This window comes from Anarhichas minor, unplaced genomic scaffold (assembly GCF_050575085.1).
Source record: "Anarhichas minor isolate MPS153535 unplaced genomic scaffold, ASM5057508v1 ptg000027l, whole genome shotgun sequence".
Taxonomy (NCBI): domain Eukaryota; kingdom Metazoa; phylum Chordata; class Actinopteri; order Perciformes; family Anarhichadidae; genus Anarhichas; species Anarhichas minor.
In genome coordinates this window covers 10,055,951-10,073,254 of record NW_027466473.1, presented here as the reverse complement: position 1 = coordinate 10,073,254, position 17,304 = coordinate 10,055,951, and the positions used below count along the sequence as shown (strand labels likewise).

General features: G+C 43.3%; 1 protein-coding gene across 2 annotated transcripts in view; it reads right to left on the bottom strand.

The window, feature by feature from the left end:
• The window catches only part of LOC142960208 (cell adhesion molecule DSCAML1-like), a 49,370-nt gene that overhangs the window by 29,040 nt on the left and 3,026 nt on the right, over nucleotides 1-17,304 (bottom strand). For both annotated transcript variants that reach the window (XM_076101918.1, XM_076101919.1), the window contains exons 2-3: nucleotides 10,281-10,601; nucleotides 7,642-7,788 (exon numbers count right to left, since the gene is read on the bottom strand). In XM_076101918.1, the coding sequence (XP_075958033.1) occupies nucleotides 7,642-7,788; nucleotides 10,281-10,601 (468 nt within the window). The remainder of the gene's footprint in view (nucleotides 1-7,641; nucleotides 7,789-10,280; nucleotides 10,602-17,304) is intronic.

Genomic DNA, 17,304 nt, shown 5'->3' with positions numbered 1-17,304 from the left:
ACTTCATGTGTGCTCGGACAGCTAATGGTGGGGCGGATCAATAGGTCTGATTGAGAGGTCATGTTGGAACATGGCACTTGGATGACCACCAGGGATCCCATTTGATCCCTGATCATGTCTCCTCGCCGTCCCCAGACAAACAGCTGCATTCACACAAACACGGTGACATTTTGTTTTATCTATATTGGGCTTAATTAAGAATATCTGATTCTGGCATACTCTTACAGTTTTAGTTACCTTAGACCTTATCTTTTCTTTTTTCATCTAAATTATACATTTATAAACTTTATACTTTAGACTATTTGTAATATTCCCTGGAGAGAAAATGTCAGTCTTTCATACTGAGAGAGAAAGACTGAAATGCAGACTGAGGGAGGAAAATCAGAACAAAACTTCTTCCCGCTGCTGAGTAAAGAAGCATTTCCTTAAATACAATTTCTTAGTAGAGCCTGCTGTAATCTCCTCACACTAATCCCTCTTTCGCTCGCCTAAACAAAAGAGTACAAGAAAGCTCGAGGAAAGTGGTAAAACCTCTTTACTGAAATCCTATTTCTTAGCCCAATCCAGGCCACATAAACCCTCCAACTCGTTTGCTCTAAGCCTCGACACAAGCCTCCGTGCTTTCCTCTGGATGTGGTTAGCAGTGCAGATTAACAACTATCCTTCACAGAGCCAGTAAATATAAATTATTTGGTTAAATAATCTGCCCAGGTATAAGAAAATAAAAATCCCAGTGATGGGGAATGTGGTGATCACTCAGGAGCAAGACCTGAAATCTATAAAAAAGATAAATTATCATTGATAATTTTCCAATCAGTGCATGTGCTCTCTATCCCATGTTAGAACTATTTACGCACATTCTAAGTTGTTGATGTTGTCTTTAAATTACTGTCATATTCAACAACTTGTGATAATATAATAATAATGATCAACTATTTATTGTAAAAGATCAAAGTGCCACCTAAGAAAAGAAAAAGCAAGGCAAAAGTTCCATGCAAATTAAAGCTAATCCAACAAACCCCCAACAATATTTTAGCAGGTTTGTCCCATCGGAATTTGTTGTGGCGATCTCATATCGTTATAATAATGACCAATAGAAACAATGGCTGAAAAAGCAGATAGAATAGAAAGAAAAGCAGAAAATAAGACCCCATTTATTTTTTAACAAACTGTAATTATCTTTTAAACCACATGATTAGAAAAGTGTGAATCCAGACTAGACTTCCCGAACACACACTCTCCCTCTCTCTCACTTGATATATTCACTCACACAGCCTGGCTTGAAGGGTGAGATAGTGGCCAGATTTCTGTCAGAGTGATGTGCTTGCAGGGGCTACCCCATCTCTCCCTCTTACACTGATTGACACTGATACACCGATGCACTGTAAACATGCTCATGCTGCATGTGTGTGTGTGTGTGTGTGTGTGTGTGTGTGTGTGTGTGTGTGTGTGTATGTGTGTGCGAGCCTCGGTGTGTTTGATGAAGACACAAAGAGAAAAAAGGCATGGGAGAGCGACGGCAGCAGCGTTAGAGTGCGTACGTTTCCGTGTTTTGTGCACGGGAGCAGGCGTGTGTAGTAGTGTGTAAATAGTCAATAATAGCCGACACTTGTCAGCCCTCTGCTCTGTACACACAAAGCCTGTGGTTGAGCCATTGTTGAACTCCGCCTCTCCACGCCGGCCACCCCCCCCCTCCCACACCACCTCCCTCACCCCCACAAACCGGGCCTCTCAAGCAGAGATAATTATGCCTATTGTACCCCTTTCACACACAGACAAAACGCACGCATGCGCACACGCACACACACACACACACACACACACACACGCACACACTTGTTTGTGCTAATTCACACACCCACCCACGTGCCTACTCAACCTAACTGAGTAAAAGATGGCTGCCAGCACCCCATCTGTTCCTACCCAGCTCTCAGTCGCTCTCTCAGCACATTGGGGCAAATGTGAGTGGGGCAAAAATTATCCGGAGCAAGTCAAAGAAGGAGAAGAAGAAACAGAGGTGAACAATCTGCAGAACAAGTGCTATTTAGTTGCATTGGGAACTGAATTTGAAAGGTAAAAAATGAACACATTTTCATGCTGTTTTTGTCATTTCTTAGATGATTTCGCGGGATGTTGTTCATCGTTAGGTTTAGGTGTTACCACCATATGTTTGCGTGTGTGTGTACATAATAGCGGCACCATCGGCTGCATGATTTAGTCTTTAATGTCCCCCACTAACCCCCATGGCCATGCTGTGTGCCATGTGGGACAGAGGCAGGAGAAGAGGAGCAGGAGGGAGGGATGGTGTGAGACGTGAGAGTGGGGGTGACAGAGGGCAACAGTCGATGTGGTTATGTTCAATGAGCCCTGGGGACGCCACGTGCTCCCTGTCCTCCTCTGTCACACCACGTCCTGCTGCACCCAGGCAGCCCGAGCACAACAACAGGACAGCCGTCACACAGCAGAGCACAGCCTTAATGTACCCTGAGTTAATGTTTAATGAGAGCTCCATATTCAGGCAGCTTCATGCAAAATCTGAAAATGGCTTTATTGTGTTACTTTTGAGGGGTGTGTGTGTGTGTGTGTGTGTGTGTGTGTGTGTAGGGGGCAGGCTTGCACATTTGTACTTTGCAGAAGCGAGTGAGTATGTGTGTGTAAGTGTGTATGTGTGTGTGTGTCAGACCAGTGTTTACAAGAGTCGGCTGTGTCCCAGACAAGTGTATCTATTAATGTATTCCTGCTCTGAGTGCAAAAGCACAGATTTACAAACAGACATCGTGTCCTAACACACCACTGCTCTCCATGAGGTCCCTCTGCCTTTGTCACCTCTCTCCTCGCTGCACCTGTGCAAAGCCTTATGACACTAACTTTTGAATTACTGAGAGGAAAAGCTGTAAATATATATATAGTATATATATATATATATACGTATTTATATTATAACCATTTTGCACGCATCAAGGTCACCTCAATATATAATATAATTCATATTTCTATATACAAATAGGCACATACGCTGTATATATTGTATATGTAAAGGCCCAATCAGCAGTTGATGAACATTTGGTTCATATGATCCAAACCCCCTTATAACCCATGTAATAGACTACTTTTGACTAAACCCTGATGTGCTGTGAACTATTCATGGCTGCAATTTTAAACCAACATTTTAATTTATAAGTCTGTAAACATCTCTGTAAACTGAATATCTCTGGGTTTTGGGAGTGTCGGTTGGTTAAAAACTAGAATTTGATGACGTCCCTTTTGCGCTGTGGGAAATTTTGACGGGCATAATCAGCAGATTAATCGATAATGAAAATAATCGCTGGTTGCAACCCTAAATATAGTCGTCTAAGCAAAAGTGAAAAGATGGAGCGCCACGCAATTTATTATCGTCAAACTAGAGTGACTGCAAATCAGTTTAGCTTAGTTCTAACTTTCTTATCCAACTAATTGTTTAACTCTACATGTATTTTTCCAGGTGTTGCCAATTAACCCCTATGTGTGTGTGTGTATATGTATAGGTGTGTGTGTGTGTGTGTGTGTGTGTGTGTGTGTATAGGGTTGTGTCTCTGTTGAGCCGCTTGACTTCCAGCAGGGGCCCCAGGGGCAGAGGATTGATCGGTAATGTAGCCTGTAAGTGACCTCACCACCCGTTGACACCCATTAGGATCCAAGTTCAAATTAAAGGCCTGATAACTCAGCATTTACACACCGACAGGTTTAACACAGGCTAAATCCACCTTACTTTCAACACAACAGGGGTTTAACTAGACTGATGAAGTCCGTCAACGCATGCAAAACACATCTATATCTTGTACAATTCAACCTTGATGGAGTAGAACATGGTGGAGTGGAAGTTTGGAGAGAAAATGAGAATTGAATTTAAAAGCAGAAAACAGTATAAAGGAAGAAGAAAAAAAGAGTACACAAAGTATTGAGGATGAGTGTGTGAACTGTTGATACGTGCAAGAAGAGTTTTACCTTTTGTTTTAATCTAATCTCATCCATAAATTGATATTTTTTCCCCTCTGTCATTGCTTTTCAGCTCTAGGTTTTGCGGGCATGTGTATCAAATTACTGTGCAAACACATAAACAAGGCCAAACTGAGTGGCAGGTGGATTAGATGGAGCATGGTTGGACATCTTCTGTGGACCACCATGTGGCCACAGCCATCTGCTGGTCCAGTCTCTATTCATCGAAGCCACTCATTAGCTTTCTGCCGGTTAGACCGACGTCCTCGATCTGCAAGCTGAACCCTCTCTGTGTCCCACTGTTGTTTTTATTCCCGTCCATAAACCCTCCATCTCTCTGTCCCCGTTCCAGCTCTCCTCCTTCAGATCACTGCTCAGACTAGCAGGCCTCCATTGTCTCAGAGGGTCACACACACGCGCACCCACACACACACACACACACAAAGCTTAACTACAGGGATGGCATGGGACGGGGAAGTGAGAGGGAAATAGGTCAGTCTGCCTACACCCCTCCCCTCTTAAACCCCGTCACTGTCCTGGCTGGACAGGAAAGTGGGGCAGGAGAGGGGACACACACACACACACACAAACACATACGCTCTCGCACGGCTCCAGATGGGTAACATGTGTGTTTGACAAAATGGAACCTGTTGGGGTTCAGAGGGCACGGCTGCGTTGTGTTATGTCATCAACTCAACCTTCAGACCGGTATGTGATCGCACTACTGATCAGGGTCTGCGCATTGTGACTACTCAGTGCAAAGGCACAGGTAAGTAAAGATGAAGTAGATTCATTCAAATGAACTTTTGACAGAGGGGGGGTCTAGTCACTTTTGTAATGTTACTTTGTATTCAGATGGTGGGGAATCAGAGAGGAGACACACAGGAAGGAACTGCAGTGAGATTTAGCATCAGGTCTGTGGCTCTGAAGGTAGATGACTTGCATCAATACCTCTAATAGAAGTCAATTAAAACGTAGAAGAAATCAACGCTTGTGTATTTTCAAAATCTCCAGCAATAACCCTTCGTGCAGACACTCGCGGCTGGAAAGTGGAACCAATCCTATTTTTTTGTGTTGCAACAATGCGACCAGCCAATCACAGCCCACCGGAGTATTGCTTTCGAAATTCAAAGAAAAGTTTGGTGACGGTTGAATGCTTTGACTTGCTGTTTGCAGTGGATTTCAGCAGACAATGTCCCTCTTTATCCACACAATACCAGGCAACATCCCAGGCAGAGTATGTGTTACCACAGACACAGCTAATGGGGATTTGAACAAAATAAAAGACACGCAAGTCAGTTGCGTGAATGTGATTGTTTTGTCTATCTCTCTTTGCTCTGTGATCGTGTTTCCCTGCCTTCTGCACAGTGCATGCTGGGATAGGCCCAGGGACAGGAACAAGCATGTATGGAAAATGATGGAGTGAAAGCTTTTGATTAAAAAACGACAGGTGCATGTGTACGCGACCATAACATGTATGGATTTACTCACTCTAAATCAACTGCAACTGCTCCCGCTGTTTCTTAAGCAGAGAAATAGTGACGGGGCCAGACAGGCAACCACCCACACACTCGCATGCAGAGAGCTCTCAGTCACAAAATCAATTTTAATTTTCACATCTTCATTAGGCCTATCCAAAGAGTCCTTTGCTGGCCAAGAGAAAGAGTTTGATCGACGGTGTTAAAGTAACTCAAAAAGATGGTTAACTGTGGAGTTGGTTATCAGCATCAATAATGTTTCTCATTGGACTGTTTATATAACCACATGTGTCTACTGCGTATTGATATTCACCGTATGTGTATGTGTGCATGTTTACATAGTTGTTGTGCATCCACGTGAGAGTGCACTTAGATTGTGAACTGTTCTGCAGACGTGTCGTGTTTTAGAGGTTACGCTGCGGATAAGTGACGCCTCTGATTGGCTGTAAGGATGATGAGGTCACTGTGTTGATTAGCGAGGAGGACGGGGTCAAGGTTGAACACGGCCGCATTGCGAGCGCTTGTTGTGTTTGTGTGCGCCGCTGTCGTAGGGAAATGAAAGTTCAGTGAGCAGCTCATCATGTTCAACATCTGATCGTCACACTCGCTGCTCATCAGCTGACCTATATACCCCTAATTACACACAGCAGCCTCATGACGGTACACGGCAACACCCCATGTAAGAAAAACATAAATACACACAGAGTACTGGCACATCCAAACCACATCAGCTGTATTCATGTTCAGGAAATATAGGAAGTCATGTTGTCACTGTGAACCAAACATGATGGGAACTCTTAATGTAAAGAGCAACTGAATGGAGGTGAATTGAGAATCCCTCTTAAAGTTAAACAGCATATTAGAATAGAATAACAATGAAATTATTGGAGATTGAAAATTACATTTTAAAATCTCATTCAATAATATAACAGAGACTTTTATACAAGAGAATGGCTGGTTGTGTGTGTACAATATGTGCAATTTGTATGCATTTAAATAGAATAAAATGAGAAGTAGTGTGTGGAAAAGATAATCAAACTGGATTTTGTGAGTGTTTGCACCCAAAAGGAAAATCAAAGCTGTAGCGTGGAATAATGCCGGAGCCGAAAGACACTAAAAAATGATGTAATACATTTTAACATTAAATGCATAACAGCCATTTTTGGTAGTTCTGACAAAATGTGTTGTTCCTTCATATTGCTGTTTTCTGCCAGGATGGTTACTGAAGACAAAAATGTAATCCAAAGTACAGTAAAACACCACAATACTGAAAGGAAGTAAAAAAATACACTGAAATTTCTGAAAATAAACTACTGAAACCTGGGTGCATGTGTATGTGTGACACAGTGTCTGTGTGTTTTGCATACATATGATATAAAACACCATCTGCCAGGACCTGAGGCAGTTCTTGCCCTACTACCCTCCTTGCTTCTCTTCCTTTGGTTCATTTATCTCCTCTACCTCTCCTCCCTCTCTCCTACATTGTTATTGCAAGCATTTTAAATGGAGAAAAAAAAATAATCATACATACATCTAGAACATACATTGCACACAATATATAATCACACAATAAAACACTCATAATGTATTCGCCAACAGACAAAAAGACTGAACACTACATTTCTCTCTCACTTGCACACACACGCACAAATGAGGTTAATGAAGATGAATGTGGGGGCACAGTCCTATTGACATCCTATGTCTCTAATTGTGGCCCTGTTCTTCAAGGACGTGGTGGGAAGACAAGCAGGGAGAGGACAGGAATAGATCTGATGAGGAGAAACTGTGGAAAAGTCATGTGAGTCCGTCTAATGCCGTGTCAGTCACAATTAAAGGCCGGATCTGACATTAGGGTGAAATTTGTATGTGATGAGATGTAAAAGCAGCGATAGCAGAGAGGGGTATGTCTGTGAAAAGAGGAGGAATACGAAGGAGAGGGAGGGAGGAGATACTGAGCAGGCAGGGAGGAGGAGGAGGAGGACCAGATCAGTGATCCAGAACAGTGAGCAGACAGAAGACACGAGTTAAGAGTTCGGTCAAACATATAGCACAGTTGTGCATCAGCCGTCCTCACACACACACACACACACACACACACACATAAAAGACAAAGACATACTTCAATCCTATGAAATGAACAAACCTGCCCACCCCGGGATAATTCAGATTCACTCATGTGATGTCCTACCTGGTACGATGGAAACCGTGTCTCTCTCCCAGGACACGACGCTGACGTACTCCTGCACGGCAGCGGGGATGAGGCACTTGAACACAGCTACGTTGCTCCGCATTGAGCGCTGGTCCGCCACCCGCACAGTGTAGGGCTCCCTGAAAACTACAAAAAAAACAACACACAAATCATATTGAGACAGCCGATATCTCAAGATTTAAAAAGGCAAAGGTATAACCTACCATTGAACAGTTGAGGTGTGGTGACCCATGGTGGTGTAAATGTTGTTTTCAGGATTTGTTTTTTTAAACACAATATACATACATATACATACATAATACATATATTATCACCACTTAATATCTTCTATCATCTACCCAGAAGATGTGCCGACAATGGACGAACATGATGGCGACAACATCACAATGTGAGCCTCTTTGTACCGAGACAGAAACAATAATCTACTTGCGTGTACATCATCAAAAACAACACATTAACACTCCAGAGCAAAACAACCTTTCATCAATTTACCACAGAACGCCACATTTACTCGTTGGAAATGACTAGCCTACTCTTGTGTTGTTGGAACTCTTCTAATTCTGCCTCGCCTTTCACCATAACTGCTGCGAGCCGCCATTAAGCAGGATAATCGTGGAAATTGTTTTCTGCTTTTGCACAGAACTTCATGAGGACGCAGAAGAGTTAGCTGCACATTTCAAGTAAACTGAAGGGTTATTGCTTCGGTTTATGCAGGTTCATGGAATGAAACACTCTGGTGAATGAGCAGGGACTCATTAGCAAAATCACACGAAAGCTAGGACGTATCCTAAGGTTGCTAAGAAACTGGTTCGGAATCCCTTCCCTGGTAACAGACACGATGACAGCGTGCATACATTCCTGCTGCAGGAGCGAAACACATGCAAGTGTGCGGAAATTTGCATCTTCTTTGAACAGATGAGTAGAATTTAAAAAAAAAACACATCAGTTAAGTTCCTCTGAAATAATATAATATAAACCACCACTGAATTAGACACAACGGTCACGAGGCTGAACCTCAAGACAAAGCGCCCGCATCCTGTCTGACCGTAACCTGTGCACCAGAGCTGGCCCGACAGAGGCCGCTGGCTGCAGGATGTTTGGTTCATGCTAATCCCTCGTCTCCTGAGGCCAGGCTTTTGGGTCATGTGGGAATGAAGGCAGCAACCGGCTGGCATGCAGCTCAGGGCCCTGGCTCAAATCCTCAACTTGGCGCTAGTATTAGTATTAGAATGAATATGAGTATTAGTTCAGATCGGTGTTGGGAGGCAGAATATGAAAACAGATGTTGACGGCAGGAGGGAAGGGGGAGGGACCGACTGGCCTGAATGAATGATCGGAAGGAGGGGGGGGGGGGGAGACAATAGATGCAGTGTAACTAACATCCAGCTGTAGCTTTGTTCCAGCTGAGGTTTGATCTAACTGTTTGGTGAAGTATTTCTGCTAGTTCTGGAGCTGCACGAACCCAAACCCCCAGATGCACTATTTTACTTTAGACGAGGTCTCGCTTATTAAAGCAGCCTCCCGCGGTCCAATCAATGGAAAGCACCAATTAGGTTTGTTAATGAGAGATAATTAAAGAAGTGTGCTGTGGCTATATTTAGTCTGGCACAAGAGGACAGTTTGAAGAACGAGGAAGCAGGGAGGAGAAGGAGGACAGAAAAGAGAATATGATGGCAACAGAGGCAGCTTTTGGTCAAAATGTCCAAAAATAGACTGCCTATAATATCTACTAGTTATTTATCAATGTATTCTGTATGCTATCCGAGGCTTGAAATAATTATTTCTTCTCTTTCCTCAATGAAAAAAGGCCAGAGATATTTTTGTATGTACAATCAAATTATACATTTAAAAAAAGTGTATGAATTGAAATCCCCTTGTTTTAGGATAGCATACATAGCTGTATAAGATGGTGATAACATCACTGACACTGAACTGTATCTGCTTATATGTGATGAATTACTTTTCTCACTTTGCTAAGCTTTAAAAAGCATTCCTGTGAAGTTCCTGGTGGCTTTAATTGTACTGACCTTTTAAGAAGTGAAGGACTGTCAATTAGGATGAATTTGTCTTGTCATATAACCTACAGTCACCCTTTTTCCTCCTCATATGGTCTGGTTCATCTACAAATCACGTTGGAGTTGCTACTTAACTCTAAGGACTGCAGGGGTTGTGTTTTGGATTTCATCTTTCCAGATGGTGCCATGCTGTAGATGCAGCTGAAGGGGTTATGTCGGTATAAAGTGCAGTGGTTCATCACCAGCTCAGTCAAATAGGTGTGAGCGAAGGCCGAGGCCTAGCGTAGTATGTGATGCAGATGTTCTCTCTGTAGACTGTGTTCTAGGTCAATCTGTGTTCAGGTCGAGATGGGCTATTTTAGGGCAGGTGATTCTGTGTGTGGGTAGGGCTTTTTGCAGCTGCCAATCACATCTGCTCTACTTTATGCCTTCACAACTGTCCCTTTTTGCTCCATTCCTCATCATGTTGTGTCTAACTTTGGCCTTTTGATCCATAACCCCCCCCCCCCCCCCCCCCCTCTTGTTTCATCTCAATCTTTCAAATCCGTGTGTCTTGCTTTACTCTCAGGCCAGTTCCCCTTCCTGACAGTGGTTCCAACTCACCAGCTTTGATGCGGATGTTGGGGCTGCGGATCTTGCCAGCTTGGTTTTCGGCAGTGCAGAAGTAGTCGTTGTCGTGGATGTAGCTGTTGTAGGCTGAGGGCGAGAAGGGGTACAGTTGCAGGGTGCCATTGGCGTGCACGTGCCGGATGTGGGGCACGTCGTAGATGTCGTCGCCGGTGGCCAGGTACCAGCGCAGTATGGCACTGGGGGTGCCCCCTGCTGGACAGGGCAGGGACACCCCCACCGAGCTGGAGTAGGTTACCCTCTGCAGGGAGGCATTCACAAAGTACAGCCTGGTGGAGCCCACATCCTCACTGTGTACTGCAAGAGGCAAACAGACAACACAACATCACTTATCAGACCGGGGTGGAGGTGAGAGGTCAACAATGAGCTGTATGCGCTGTATACAGTGTGTAAACACTCAAATAAGAGCTAACAGGATTTCCACCGCAACTGATTTAAAGCAATCGGCATCACTTTAATGGACAATAAAATGGACAGAGAGGGAATGTCCTTCAAATGTGTTGCAAAGTAATCATAACAAATATATGTCAAATGTCCAGCTGCAAACATCAGTCATGTGATTCAGAAAGCCAGGGATTTGGGCTAAAGCCTGTGATGATTTAGATGGATCGGAGGGAGGAGGAGCCTGTTACCTCTGTACAGTGGACACGTACACAAACAAAGACAGAGAGAAAGGGAACTCGATGATAGGTTATGTGATTGGAATTTCTATGCCAGACGCAGAGATTTAAGTCTATTTAATCTCCTTACATATTTAACACACACATACACACATGCACACACATACACACACACACACACATATATACAGGAATGTTCTTCATTGGCACTCAGATTAAACACATACAGCTCCAGCAGAGAAAGGAGAGTGAGAAGAGGAAAGTAAGTGGGGGGGGGGGGGGGGGGGAAGTGTCTTAAATTTGGGGTCATAATGGGAAAGATTAGAAGATAAAGGGTGTGGGGGACACTGTTGACGGACAGTTGTGGACTTTAACCACCGCTGCTGCTAAATGATATCATCTAAGACACATCACCCCACTACATGTTCACCCTGTTAGTTCAGTTCAGCACAGAAAGTCTGTTAAACATCCAGGAAGATACTCAAAGATTTTGATCCAAACTGGATGAAATGACCAGTCAGCATACAAGTTGTTGTTGTTGACTGTTTTTTCCTCTATTTCTCGCCTATTAAATTATGTTTATTGAAATTGTGGAATTTTTAAAACACTGTCAATAATTATTACAAAAATAATTTAAAATTCTCAGTAGTAAAATCTACAAGTTTGAATGTATTGATATGAAATTTTGATTGATTTAACTGAATGATTCATTTTAAACAGTGTATTAGTTATCACTGACATTTAATAATGTCGCAAAATCTTAATTTTCAGTGGTCACAATGATCTTTGTGCTTTTATTCTTAATCCTTACTAATGATCATTAGTTCATTTCATGAACTGTTTTTGGTGTGATTTCAAAACAGATCAGATTCTTCTTTACTGGAAACATCTTGTATAAACGTTTGAAGGTCTAGGACTCAAATATATAAAAAAAAGATGTCAATTATTTCACAGTTCAGCACAAAATGTGACAGAAATATCATGAAAAATAAAACTAGAGATGTGACTACAAAATGATTAACACACAGTATGCATTTATGATATATGATATTATCATGTAATATAAAGAAAAGCAGCAAATGCTCATGACAGAGACCACAACTACAAAACAGAAAAATGTCTTGATTATTTGGCCGTTGTTTTTCCGAGGATTCCCTTATTGCATAATTGACGAATTGTTGTTTTTTTTATCTAAAAGGTTTTGAGTATCCTGTGATCCTGCTATTTTCCACCTTCGTAATAACACCCACAGCTGCTCCCTGCCCTCGGGGTACAAGAACATGATTATGGTCTGTGACAGAGGTACAGATATCTTCAATGTCTGCAGACAGAAGTTGCAATTCTTGGATTGATAATCACATTATTTCTCATTATCACCTCTTTAATCTGGTTATTATGCTGCATCAGCTAAATGATGGTTTTGAACTAGGGGCTTTGTCACATCATTTTTGAATAAATCATGCTGTAAGGTTGAGGGAACAGTATTATGAGAGAAATATTCCCGTTGTTCACACTGTTCTTAGGTTTTCACAGGTACACGAAGCACAATGCCCAAAATAGGCCTAGTTGTGACAGTCAAAACCATCTGTGTGAACAGTGACTGTTAAGTTTGTGATATTGATGCAGAGAATCACAAAGTCCATCAGACATGACCTTCTGGAACACTAAAATCAAACACAAGCAATAAGGAGTGAGAGCAAATAACATATCTGACCATCGAAATATTAAGACTTAGTTCAAGCCTTGTCTTTGACGAAGCGCGGCTTTAAGCTATGTGTGATGTACACAGAAAAACATTAACAGAATGAATCACCACCATCAACAGTGTCACTGCTGAGTGGCACTAAGCTCAGTGCAACAGATCAAAGAAAGACGCAGCGATCGCATCCAGGTTTCCTTAATAACTCCAGCTTCCTTTCAAAGAAGTGCTACAATCCCTAGTAGACTGCAGATTGATAAAGCTGGACAGAATGTTACAGATGGTATATGAAAATGTGTCTGGCAGTCCAGTGGTGGGCTACAAAAACCAGGTCAGACTCCCTCCCCTCTGCAGATTACTGATAATGGCCCCTGAGCATAAAGCCCATATTAAAGATTGCAATATCTATAATCTCCCAATGGGGGGACAGGACTAAAGTGGAGGAGTGAGGGGGTCACCCTGAGAGCTGAGGGGGGCTGGGCGGCAGGAGAACCTCTCATACAGTAGATTATATGGCCTGGGGGGCGCGGGCACTGGGGGGCTGGGGAGCAATGGACTGATGGAGCGGGAAGTGGAATAGAAAGGGGATCAGAGCAACTCCCACCACTCAGAGTCAGTCAAAACCAGGCAAACCACACATGAACTTTACACACACACACACACACACACACACACACACACACACACACACACACACACACTCCAAAAGCAGCTCTGAGCACTCAGTCACACTGGGAGGAGACAGAGCGGGTTGCCATGGTGGCACTGGCACTTGAAAGCTGCGACTGAATAAAATAAACAATGCAACAATTTAACTGAACAACCCTCTGAACAATCTAAATTTACAAACTTAAAGTCACCAAAACCCAAATTCTGTCACAGTGTATGAAATATTTGCAGGTCGCAAAAACAGCTGCTACAGATGAGCAAGTAGTTATTTACAGAAGGTGTGTAAAACAATTGTGTAAATGCCTGATCTCCCAGAACCGGGCAGGCTGGTCCGCTATAGGATTAAAAAACTGCTGTCTGATTAGGTGGTGTGTGGTCAGGCATATATCACACTGGCACAGTTCTGGTTTGTGCCAGCCTGGCGGACCTTCCAGTTCATTTAAAACCAACATACATTACATACCGCCTGTGCCAACCTGTACAGACGGCTTGAGTGGCAAGAAAACAAAAATGCCACATGTAGCAACAGTGAGGTTAACGACGGAGATCGCATGCAAGTACTGAAATGTCAATATCAAAGATGAAATTCAAGTTGGGCCAGTGGCACTGCTGCCGCTCACCATAACAACGCCCAGCTTTTCAAATTGAGCCATTTTCCCCACAAGAGCATGAGAGGAGGAAACTATTCCCCTGGAGTAACAGCTCGGATACGTGTTAACCAATGAACAGATACATTAAATGAAAAACGAAATTCAGAGCATACATATTGCCTCCACACAGCTCTCAACATGGAGAAAGTGCGAACAGCCCTTATGACATAAACAAGGGCAACATTGCTGACAGAGCGAACACCTTTACATGAGGAGGTACCGGAGGGTGCGCGCTTAGCTCGCCAGTGAACTACAACAGAGAGACACTTAAAATGCACGCGGGCCCGGCCAACTACGAATCCTGCTGTGGTGTCTCTGATTGGCTAGTACGCATTGACTTTGTTAGTTGGATTGGTTAGGTTCAGACATGAAGAGTGGGATTGGTTAAGGTTAGAACAAGGTAAGCCAATCAGTGGCAAAATAGGGTGGGTCATACCTTCGCTAATATCCCATCCCGGCTATTTATACATAGCACAGAGAAACTCAGATTATGACACACAGAGAGGGAGGACAACTTCATTATTTGCCCAGGTAGCTATTACTCCACTAGGCCTATATCTTTATAATACAAATTATATACAAATATGTTATATATATATATATATATATATATATATATATATATATATATATAGGAGTCTATGTTAAAACCTTCAACAGAAACTCAAGTCTTAATAGATGGTCATGCCATCTCACCAACATTGAACACTTTTTTTGTTTTGTTTTTGTTTTTAAGCATATTGAAGTTTGATTACCACCAGTCAATTAAAATAAAAGTGTCTTGATAGGATCTTAAGGGAAATGGGTATATGTTGATTACAGTCTTGAGAGTGAAACACCACACTCCCACACTAACTCACAACCAGGCACTACAGTGGATACACAGCAGGTAGTGGTTAGAATTTAAACCTAAAAACTCTGCATTGTTATCCATGTCTTAAGTTTCATCAGGTTGCTTTCCCACATTAAAAGGGGCAGCAACCAACTATTTGCTATGTAAAGATACAGTGGACAAACGTATACCTGAGCAGAGAATGAAGTCGTTCTGTCTCTGTGGGTGTTGTTAGCTTCTCCCTGTTTTGATGACACAGCCGGGCCGGCCGCGCAAGCCTTTTAGTGCATGTTAGTGCACGTGAGCTTGCCGCCGCTCTGCACTTAGCTCACTCATATGGTGGTTACAGCTGATAAAGCCATCTACAGGGCTGCAAATCACAATTTATTTTCATTATTGATTAATTTGTCAATTTCATTTCAATGACGTGATCAGTCATTTAGACTTTAAAACATCACAAAATAGTCAAATAAGGGCAATCACAAGTTCCCAGAATCCCAGGTGAGGTCTTCATGTGTCTTGTTTGATCTAACCAAGAATTCAAAACCCCAAAAAATGATAGAAAACAGAGAACATTTGCAAATCCTCCTATGAAAAGAAGCTGGAAGTAGAGAGTGTAGAGCTGAAACGCTTAATCGATTGTCAAAATAGTTTGCGATGAATTTTCTGACGACTGACCTGATAGAAATACGATGAAACCTGCAAGTGGACTTTAACAATTTGAGACAACTGTATCCCACGCACATGCACCATGTGCCCTGATTTGTTGATGTTACTGCTGCAGATCACCTGCATCCAGGAGGCTTCATCAGCCTCGTTCAGACACAGCACCAGAGAGAAAGCCAGCCCTCACCGGGAAGTGCTGGAGCACTGACGGCACTGCTGGAGCTAAAGCTTAGGCTGTCAGAGTTGCAGCCACTATTTTATACATCCTGCCAGAGAGCCATGGATGAATATGTATGTCACAGAGGCAGAAGTCATAACCTATGCAAGGTTTCAACATGCATAATGCAGCTGATCTACGCCTCTCCAGGATGTGAGTGTGCATAGAAGTGTACACACACACACACACACACAACTGTATTGTGATGAGGAGGTAAACAAACCCCAGAACCCCCAATGTTTCACATACACACATTCTCACACCCAGAGCTCCCTGAGCCTAACCTGAGGCATAATACCTCCACATGTTCTTCCTATTCTCGGCTCACCCATCTCCATCTTTCCAATCCTTTCTTGAGGTAAAAACACTTTCCCAGCATTTCTTTATCGGATTTTGTGAATGGATCGTGGTAAAGGTCAAGAGTATAGGATTCAACTAAAGACGTGCGCATCAGCCATGTGAACTGTCAAAAAAAACCTCTGCCTTCTCTCCTCGAGCGCTTGCTATTTTAGAAATGTCTTGATTTCCACCGTGTCTCCTGCGTTCAGTCTCCTCCTGTCCTGCCGCCTCTCCTTCACTCAGCCTTCAGGTGTTTTTGGAACAGAAAGTTGCAAGTGGTGTGACGATTGAGACGATTGAAACTGTGCGTGGAGACATACAGCAGCAGATTAGGAAGTGGGAGGAGACACACTGTAAGAAGGGGTGTGAATTGAATATTGGTGGGATGCAGGGGGATGAAGGTAGGTGTAAGTGTATGGATAATCCTCAGGGGGTCTGGCATAAGTAGGTGGTTGATGGGTGAAAAAGTAGGGGGGGGGGGGGGGGGGGGGGTGGGAGGTTGCTGGGGTTACATCTAATCAAGGAAGGGGTCTCAGTGCTCCCCACCTACTGTCTTTCTGTGTCCCCAACAATCTGCTCACCAACCCCACCCACCCACCAACACCACCCCTAAACCCCCCCCCCCCCCCCCCCCCGGCCTGTGCTGTGTCAGTAAAAAAAAAAAAAAAAGTGTGCTACTTCAGCAGTCTCCTGGGACCTGCTCCCCCTCACATCAAAGCAGCCAGTTTCTCTCTTAATGTGAATATCAAATCTGTGGATCACAAGTCCCAGCACAGTCTGCATAAACTGCCCCTCCCCCAACCTTTAATTCTGCCTAGTGATGAGGGAGAGCGAGGGAGGGGAGTTACTGCGAGAGGAAGCGATGGAGGGAGGGAGAGATGGAGAGAGAGATGGAGATAGAGAGAGAGAGAGATCCAACAAAAACAACTACTTGCTTCATAGATTTGACATTTGCTGAACGCACCCTCCTTCTGAAAATGTGCAGCCCCAGCATCCAATAAAATTTGGAGGAGGTCTGGCTCAATTTAGCAGTTCTAGCAGGGGGAGAAAAACATTTCTTACTGTCGACGGCGTTCATTTGCATCTTTTTTTGGTTGTTATTTTAAATGATTAGTACTTATTCATAATCTCGTTTCAGGACGAATGGGAGAGCAGGGATGCCGGTGACAGAGCTGTGACATCCTATTGGTGAGCTGGGAAGTGCGATGAGCTCCGTTTCTCTGCTGACAGTCTTACACCAGCACACTTTGCCCACCATTAGGCAACAACATTGATTGATTTTGTCTTTGTTGATTTGTGAAGAATAAT